The following is a 9,623-nucleotide window of genomic DNA, read 5'->3' as shown; positions in this document are numbered from 1 at the left end:
TCTAATACTTATATAAATGAAGATCATCAAACTCTAAAAGTTTCTTGTCATTTTAGATGAGCATGTCAGTGTTAGGGTAAGTTAAGGAAGCTTTATTTTCTAAATATTCTAAGAAAAGTAAACTTGATAAGATTGATATCAATTGTGAAGCATAGACTGAACATAGAGATGACAATAAGATTGAGTGTAAGACCAAATTAAAAATGAAATGCTTATAGGTATGCATGTTTCGGGTAACCGAATCAGCTATTGTTTAATCTAGTTCCCGTCCATACTATTTTCCAATTTCCCATACCCACATACTAGTCTTAAATGTTTTGGCTATACTTGTTAGTTCGGATTCGTTTGCAATCCCTAACAAGACCAAAACATGCAAAAACATTCAACCCAAGTTTTTCCCAATTGTGTAAACAAAGATGAGAGAACTATTTTTTTGATAGATAGTTTAAACCATCTTTATAACTTATCAATTACCGTTCATTAGCATGCAACTCCTGCTTACGAACCATTTGATTTACAAAACTCGTTGAAACTGTAATATGCATTCACAAGATAACATGCTGACCACAATTCAACTTCTTTAACAAACTTATAAAGCGAACTGCTTGTTTTAACCATCAAAATCTTAGACATCTATGGCAATTATACTTCATTTCATCATCATCATAACCAAAAAAATAATTTCTTGAATTTGTTGTTCAAGTTTCAAGATAACCAAACTTGATATCAAATGTGATACATTATAATCCCAACATTATAATCCCAAACTCCGCATGATGACACAATAACGGAAAAACATTCTACCAAAGTTTTCCCATTTGCATAAAGAAAGTGGAGAAAAAGACTCTTATTTTTTAGTTTTTTAAAAAAAGATCACAAAAGCGGTGACATCACCCTTCACCACACTTAACCAGTAAGAGCAGAGTTAAGAGCACTATGAACATCAACTCCAATTTGGGCTTCAGCTTTGTCCAAATCAGTTGATGCTGAGCTCAGCTTCTGAGTGAACTCACTTAAACCCTTTTGTACTTGTGCTGGGTCAATTCGGTCAAGGGGAACAGCCTCAACAGCCAATATGTCTGTGTAAGAGTTTGAGTGCACAAAAGCAAACCCGCTGCTGATGAAGTATTTCTTCACATCGTTACCTTCATGGACTGAAAGGAGGCCCGGTTTGAGCTCTGCAATTGTCGGGACGTGTCCAGGTAAAATACCCATTTGGCCTGTTGTTGCTGGAACTATCACCATATCAACCTGTAATACCATGAAAAACAAGATTAATACAATACAGCCGCAATCAATCGTCAGATGTTGAATAGCAATTCCAGAAAGGTTCAATACATAGCAATCAACAAAAGGAGTTTGAGAATATGTATGAATAAAATTAAAATTTCCAAAACTACAAGATAAAGAATTCCATATCTCAAACTCTAATCAAAACTGGAAGGAGTTGGGAATCTATTTAATAGACTATTTTGTCATACAGAGAAAAAAAACCACACAATCAACAAAGAGCACAAACAAGAACTTTCATGTTTATTGCAGAAATTCACAAAGGACTTTGAATTTGTAAAAACTAAAACACAGTCACCACATTATTCAACAGCAGGCACCTAACACGTTAGAGAAGACCACAAGAAAAGCACCATTTTTAGAGCAATTCTTTTTGGAGAGAACTGTTAACTGGTATAGACCCCAAAAGTGAAAATATAAATAAAGTAGACAAGCTAGATGAGATTAAGGTTTGTCTTATGCATAAAACATAAGTAAAAAATGTTAAATATTACCAGCCACCACCGAAGCACTGCAAACTGATGTGGTTGCACCCTTTTATTTCTAAGTTAAAACAGTTAAATCTATTATTTGACATGGGATATTGGGTTTAAATACCTTCTTCACGGTCTTTAGTCAAATTATTTAACTTAATTTTGCTACTACTAAGTACTAACACATGTAAACACTCCAATCAAATCTTAAATGCAAAAGGATGGTTCAAAACAACCATCAATATCATCTTAAATATGCCACTAATCAAGCACATGCTTGCTACATAGACACTTGGCATACATCTTAATAGAGACGCACGTTTTTTTTTTCTTTTTTTTTTCTGTAAATGTGCACAAGTTTGACGGAATTAACTAGCTAAATTCAGATGGTTACCAATTGATGAAAATTGGATGTTTCCGCTGTTAAAATGATGATCACGGGGAGTGCTGGCTGTTTGAACAGTTGCCATCTAATCTAGGCTATGACATCCTTTTGAATTAAAAATAAAAAATAAAAAATGAAGACGGTGATCCAGCAAATGTTCTTAGAAATTCATTTTATCAGTTCCAAGGTGATCAAGCCACAGCAACCCCTAATATTGAGAGACAAATAACAGATCTTTTGCCATTAGAAACTCAGGAAGTACTTTGAAAAAGTTGTATGAAGTGCTCATGAGATTTCCTAAATAAGAAGCACCCCATTTGAACCATGAAGAAGACATGAAGAACTCCAAAGTGGGTGTATAAAAAATGGTGTGAATGATTGGGGCTCTAAAGAACCTGTTCGAGAGAAGTTTAAGGTTGCAAAGTCTCCACTAACTGAGTGAAAGTGTAAGTTTTGCACAAGAAGAAATAATTGTTCAAATAAAACAAACTAGGAAGTTAATGTGTTCTTTCTCTGCTTTCTTGCCTCAAGGTTGAGCTCAAAGCAAGAGAACAGGTTTTCTGAAGTATCAGATGTGTCAATAGAGATGATGTTGAAAGGGAAGCTGCTTGTGGAATCAGCAGAGTGAATGAATTGGTGTTATCAAAGTTCACATTTCACGGTGTTTTTAAAGACAACAAGATACAAAATATGTTTTCATTTTTCATTTGTTGCATGTGGCAAGAGAAGCTTTAAAATGCTCAATCTAAACTATTAAGAAAAGGTTACCAGATTTTGACACGGTCATTTTAAACTATTAAAAAAAGTCAATGTCCGTTTATTTAGTTTCCCTTGCCAGTATCCTTTTTCTATTAGTGTAACACATTCTAAAATCAGAACTTGCACTTTTCTGTTAAAGGGTATAAAATGTCATCATGATGCTTGAACTCTCTCTCTTGATCTACTAAATGATAATTGTGATTTGCAACTATAATTAATTTGAGTATTCTTTGTGTAAATTGATGTCTAATTCAATATTGATCTTTTATCATACACCATGAACCATATGTAGTAAAAAACAAATTTACGAAAAACAAAATATTGCAGCAATAAAAAGTCCAAATGAAGTCACTTATTTAGAATGTGAAAACATAAGAACAGAGTTGGCAAACCACATTTATTATATAGCACGAACCCAATTTATCAGAAAAAAAACCAACTTGAATACAGGCAGATAACAGAATAGCCAAAAATAAAAGCCCTTGAAATTATACAAGCAGTGAAAAATAGCCAGACAGAGCCAGTTACAGTAATTAAATAATCAAACATTACAAAGATATCTTGAACCTACACAAATTTAAAATTTTCAGATCAAAATAACTAGACCACTGAATTATAAAGCTCAAAACAACACTATCAATAAAAGATACAAATGAAATGAACACCTTAAGGGCAAATATCACTAAGAACTATCCAACTGTATGGATTAGATACAACAACCTAAACAAACTATCAGTTCTTATGAAAAAAAAAAAACTCAAAATACATGATTCTAGTGAATGTCACAGAGGCATGATTGCTTAAATAACTATAAAGCTCAAAACAGCACAATCAATAAAAGAAACAAATGAAACTGAACACCTAAAGAGCGAATATAATGAAGAACTGACCATTGACCTAAAGAGCGAATATCAATAATCAGATACATCAGTGGCCAACCTAAGCAAATTATCAGTTTTTATGAAAAAAAAAACACAAGCCGAGTCTAACTAATTATTAATGTCACAAAGACTTAAGGCCACGAAACCAAACCTTTATTAGGCAGAACTGAATGAATAACTACATTAATTTGCAGCAAAAACCCAAAGTCCAGATCTATGCAGTTAATGTGAAAAAATATCGAATATCAGTCAAGTATGTATATTTGAGATATCGGTAATTTTAATATCATGCAGAAATTATATATGTGGCAATTTAACACTAACAAATCAGTATACTATCCTACCATTAACAAATTAACCTTTTGTAACTTGCAAAATACTAACAACTATAGCAAGCAGGAACTTATGAAGACTTAAAATACTAACACTAAACACTAAAAATTTAGAAGTAATTGGAAATATCAGTGATATTTTACCAAGGGACTGATAACCAATATATCACGGATGATATATCGGCAATATCAACTGCATAGGCAGAGGCGGATCCATATACTAAATGGGTGGTTCCCCGGAACCACCCGAGTTTCGAAATAATAGTGCATTTATATATAGAAAATATTAGAGGAACCACCTTATAAATTAGGAAGGAACCACCCTGTTTACATTATAAGCATTGGTCTAGCTGGTAAGAAGTTGGTTTTGTAAACTTAAGGTCACGGGTTCGATTCTGGTTGTTAAGGCGATTTTTTTGAACTTTTTTTTTCTTTCTAATTCAGCCTTATGCTCTTATATCAATTTAAGGTTTTACTAAAACACAGAGTACCAACTATGCTGCCTCTCTCCCCTCTTCAAACTCACGCACACAGCCACCATACCACAGCCGTTCGCCGACCATTGTCGTTCTCCGACCACCGCCGCTGCCTGCTGCTTTTCCGGCCGACCACACAGCTCCTGCCTTGAGCCTTCTACTCTTCCTCGAAGCTCGAATCCTCCCACTTTGAAGGTAAGTTTACATTTATTTGTTAAATGTTAATTGTTCTTGTTAATTGTTTTTGATGTTGTTAATTGTTAAGTTATTTGTTAAATTTAGTTTTAATTTGTTAGTTTGTTAGTTTTTGTATTTATATTATGTGTTTTTTAATTTCTAATGACTGTCTCTTTTATTATTTTATCGTATTTTGATTGTGTAATGAACTTTGTCCGCACCACTGAAACCGACCCGGAATTTTAAAAGTAGTGCACCACCTGAAAAAAATTTCTGGATCCGCCACTGTGCATATGTCCATATAACATTTAACAGTACTATGCCTATTAAAACACTCCATCAGCTTAATGTGGCCACTTTAACATAGAATTGAAAACTATAAAGTCAGGCAAATGCAGAGACTAATCTAATTATCTAAACATTTCCATGAAACAAATGATATAATTTGATTACTAATCAAGCAAAGCCTAGAAAACATTTATCGTAAATTAGAGACATAAAGACAATAATAAGAAGAAGAAACCCTAACCTCCGCTTTAGAGAGTTCGGCAGCGTAGGGGAGGACAAAATTGACGGTTAATTTGGAAGGCAAAGTGGAAGGAGTGGGTGGCCGGGGCTCCATAAACTGGATGGGCGTCTTTGGTGGATCGATGTTGGGAGCTACCTTCTTCCAGGCTTCAACGAATGCGCTGTCGCCGGATGAAGCATCGGTGGCCACCTCGGTCGAGTAAAGGCGGCGGATGGTGGTGGATCGGGTGAGGAGGCGATGAGCTGCTTGCCGGAACATGGTGTGAAATGATGGATCTGATTCGAGGGGTGGGATGGAAGTGGGCACAATGCACACAAGGTTGGGTTGGTAATTTCGTAACATCGGGATACACTCATCTTTCGATCAGGGAAAAACCTTCACCTAAGGCCAGCACCCGTGAACACTCGCTTGAAGTCACAATAGTGTAGTGAGATAAAACTCGTTCAGTTCAAGAATCTAACTAGTGAAAATCATTTACTCTGCTAGTCTTCCATCATCACTCTGGTACCTCTAAAACTAAGTGCTGCGAGCAAGAATATAAAAACATAAAACATGTCAGTTGTTTATGTGCAAAATTAGAGAAAAGTTAAAATACAAAGGAAGACAAAAATAAGAAGTGTTAGAACGATTTGTGCCCACACAAAAAAACCCCTCAAAAATATTCCAAAAAAATTAACAAAAAAATCATAACTCAAAATATAAATAAAAAACGAAAAAAATTGAAAAAACAAAAATGTTTCCCTCGTCATTCCCGTTAAAAAAAACCCGCCAAAAAGACATAATGATGAAAATTAACAAAAGATACAATTATAACTGAAAAAAGATACAATAGGTCGCAAAATATAGCACAATGCTGAACAAAATATAACACAATGTTGGGTAATATAATACAATATCAAGAATAAAAGACACAATGTCAAGGAAAAAAGATACAATCAATGACGAAAATAAACACAAAACACAATGATAAACAAAAAGACACAATGATTTTTTTCCCTCAACATTATGTTTTTTATTTTTTTAAAGAACGAGGAAGACGGTGGAAATATTTTTGTGTTTTTACTTTTTTTGTTTTTTATTAAATTTTGAGTTATGATTTTTTATTTAATTTTTTTTGAACCGAGGATTTCGGTGGCGATACCAGTACCAAAAATTTGCGATTTTCGGGATCGGGACCGTACCGGTCCCGATCTCATCCCTAGCATAGTTGCTTATGTTGTCTAAACACTAGTTACTTCCGCATCCATCATGTTAATTACTCGACTTCTGAAATATAGGAATCGTAAACTCAGGCCATCTGTGCATCACATACATTTTTTAGTGGTGCTAATAAAAAAGTAGCCTCTAAATTTACTTTCTCTGGTTTTAACTTTTAAAAATAGTCGAGCCGCCGGTACGTAGGTAGTGTTACTAATTTATATAATTTTTTGAATACATTCATATATATATAAAAAACTAGGTTAGAACCCGTATAATATACGGATTGGTGATAAATAAATCAACATAAAACAATATATAAATATAAATAGTTACAAACAATTTATATCCACTTGTACTTAGATACATAAGTAGCATAACCATACACATGAAAAAACGCTATATGCGAGTAGGAACACTATTAAAACATAAGTAGTGGTGGGATTTGATTCACTTTAAATGTTTCCATGTTGTTTCTAACAGATTCACCTGCAAAATTAAGGAAAAAAAAGGATCAATTTATCATGCTAAGAAGTAAGGTTTGACTTTTGAGGTCGAAGGTTTAAACATTCAAATGCAGGATTTGCAATGCGCTGTGATGAAAACTAAAGAAAGACCTTTCTTGAATGTCAATATTATCATAAAGTTTATGAATGCTTTAACAACTTTCTTGATAACCTAAAGAAATCGTATCGGTTTCGTGTTTATAAACATGGTTCAGTTGACCTCAAAAGTCAAAAATGTGATTTTTCAAGTCTTAACTGATATGGGTTGTAATAAAAAAATAAACAAAAACCTCTCATAAATGTGGATATCATCATAATATTTATGCAGTCTTATAAACCTTCTTATCGGTTTCCTGTTTACAAAATCGTCCAATTGACTTCAATAGTCAAACTATGTCCATCTCATTTATCAATCATTAGTAAAAAAAATTTTGACACGAACTTATAATTCTTGAAATCAAAATTCAAAGGGTTTCTCATCTAGTGTGTCACTAAAACACCTTCATCATGATAACTTATTTTATTTTATTTTCGTTCTCATTTCTATAAATCTCCAAAAGTCAGCCCGTCTTCACAAATCCATGTGTTTCTTATATAACAAATGTACCTGTTGTAGTTCCCTCTTTCAAACCCTATAACATTAGTTATTTTATTGTTACAACATTTAACAATTTGAATGAACTAAAATAGTATATTAAAAAAAGTCTTATTATCTTGCTATGAGCATCTCATTCTTGGCATCATCTATAACTGTAGGCTCATAAGAAGTGTACTCGAGGGTATGCATCTTACCACCCACAAGAACTTGGCTCCCTGCATTCGACAATAGTTAATGAAGAGTAGTTTTGTATTTGGATGTTTTCATTAAAACAAAAGTATAAGATATAATTTTGCATAAATCAAACATGCATAATCTACTATATTATTCATTGTTTTCCTTATCCCCAAGATGCCCCTGGATCAAAGAAAACTCAATCCTTAGATATTATTCGTTGTGTTCGTTATCCCTCTTTCAAACCAAAGAAAACTCTTACAATTTGACTGCAGTTACTAACGATTGATTATTAGTAATTAATATAAATGGAAATATTAGATATTAGTTACTAATGATTGAGCATTCTTTTCATGTTTAACCTAAAGAATGGCTTCATGGTGAAATAAAAAGGTCTCTAAATAATAACCAAGTTTTATAATTATTACATTTAGGTCATCTAATTCAAAAAACTATGAAAAAAAAATTCACTGCAATAGAATAATAATGAAACTTGAATATTTTTTTATAGTTAGAGAAAATGTGACTCTATTAGGACAAAACTGAAATTGGTTTACTGTTTTATGACTTTATCCTATTTCATCTTGTAAAAGTTTCAAATTATTAATAGTGTTTAGGCAAAGGATAGCAAATACCTTAAAAGGGAAGCCCTATGTTTAAATTATGGCATTTGATGCTTTTTTTGAATATAAGCACAATAGGTTCCTATATTGTAAGTTAATATTAGAACATAGATATGAAGACTGAAGACATAATAGTTATGTTTGAAAACAACAAAAAAATATATGACAACCTTCTCATGCTAAATGGCTTACAAAGAGAATATGTTATTACTCCAACCCCTAAGCTACATAGACCAGAATTACAGTAACTCAAGCATTGGGATTAATAGTAAACTTATTATGTTTTCAGAAATATATATAAGGATTTGTACGTTGTTTCAAGCAGCAAGGCAATTACAGTGGATCTGCTTATGAATTGTGGTGCTTATGATTTGTGGTTTGAGATCAAAATCGCATTTTCACCCTGATGGATTAACAGTAAAACCAAATATTAGAATCTTAATTCTTAAAATAAAAAAGACATAATTAAGATCAAATACCTACCTTGTTTAGTTGTTCTTCCATTGCACTGAAAAGTGAGACATTGCAACATATGATTCCCTGATAATCATATGATATTAACATTGTATAATAGCATATATAGGGTTTCAATTATGACATCAGATGTGAACAAAGGCGAATGAAATACGAAGAATATTGTTATTGAATAAAAATAAATACAATTAGTTCACCGTACATGTTAAGATTGAAACATGAAGACACCTGCGATGAGGGTTGAACAAAACTGATTGAAATACGAAGAACCAAAAATGATATAAGGACTTTGCGTAGTTGATGATTGTTGATAAATGGTGGATATGATTATGCGTCCTTCAACATACCTTGAATAATCTGTTTGGATTGAGAGAGAACTGATGGTTGCAATAGGTTTTTGGTGAATGATTATGCGTGGATAATCATCCGTGATTTGGTCAAAAACGGATCCCATGATTCGTGACTATATTAATTAATTAAATTAAAATTCAAAATTAAAGAGAAAATTACACGTTGACAAATAAAGGATTTTGATGAAAAATCCACTCTTTTATTAGACAGGGAGATATCCTAATTCTGACATTAGTTTTGTTTGAATTATATATATCCCTATCAAAGCAACACACATGCTTGGTTTTTAAAGGGACAACTTGTACAATAGGGTATGTGCAGTGAGTAATTTCAAATGGCTTTCGTAATTTCACAAGTCGGTGCTGACCTTGTATAAAATATATTATGACTCCGATCTT

General features: G+C 32.9%; 1 protein-coding gene across 1 annotated transcript; it reads right to left on the bottom strand.

Annotated features, from left to right (window-relative positions):
- Window positions 1–834: 834 nt before the first annotated feature.
- Window positions 835–5,560, bottom strand: LOC143601162 (ATP synthase subunit delta', mitochondrial-like). Its single transcript, XM_077078641.1, has 2 exons — window positions 5,303–5,560; window positions 835–1,251 (listed from the first exon to the last, which is right to left on the bottom strand). Exons 1-2 carry the CDS (start codon window positions 5,558–5,560, stop codon window positions 907–909), a joined length of 603 nt encoding a protein of 200 aa, XP_076934756.1. The 3' UTR covers window positions 835–906.
- Window positions 5,561–9,623: the final 4,063 nt, after the last annotated feature.

Source organism: Bidens hawaiensis, unplaced genomic scaffold, assembly GCF_021521415.1.
Source record: "Bidens hawaiensis isolate Kalapana, Puna unplaced genomic scaffold, B.hawaiensis_p1.1 tig00055792_1, whole genome shotgun sequence".
Taxonomy (NCBI): Eukaryota; Viridiplantae; Streptophyta; class Magnoliopsida; order Asterales; family Asteraceae; genus Bidens; species Bidens hawaiensis.
This window is presented reverse-complemented; position numbering and strand designations above follow the sequence as displayed.

Bases quoted from the DNA above. Each gene is read 5' to 3' on its own strand.
- LOC143601162 (XM_077078641.1), bottom strand. From the start codon at position 5,560: ATGTTCCGGCAAGCAGCTCATCGCCTCCTCACCCGATCCACCACCATC. The intron at 1,252-5,302 runs GTTAGGGTTTCT...ATGGTATTACAG, and splicing joins CCGAACTCTCTAAAGCGGAG to GTTGATATGGTGATAGTTCC.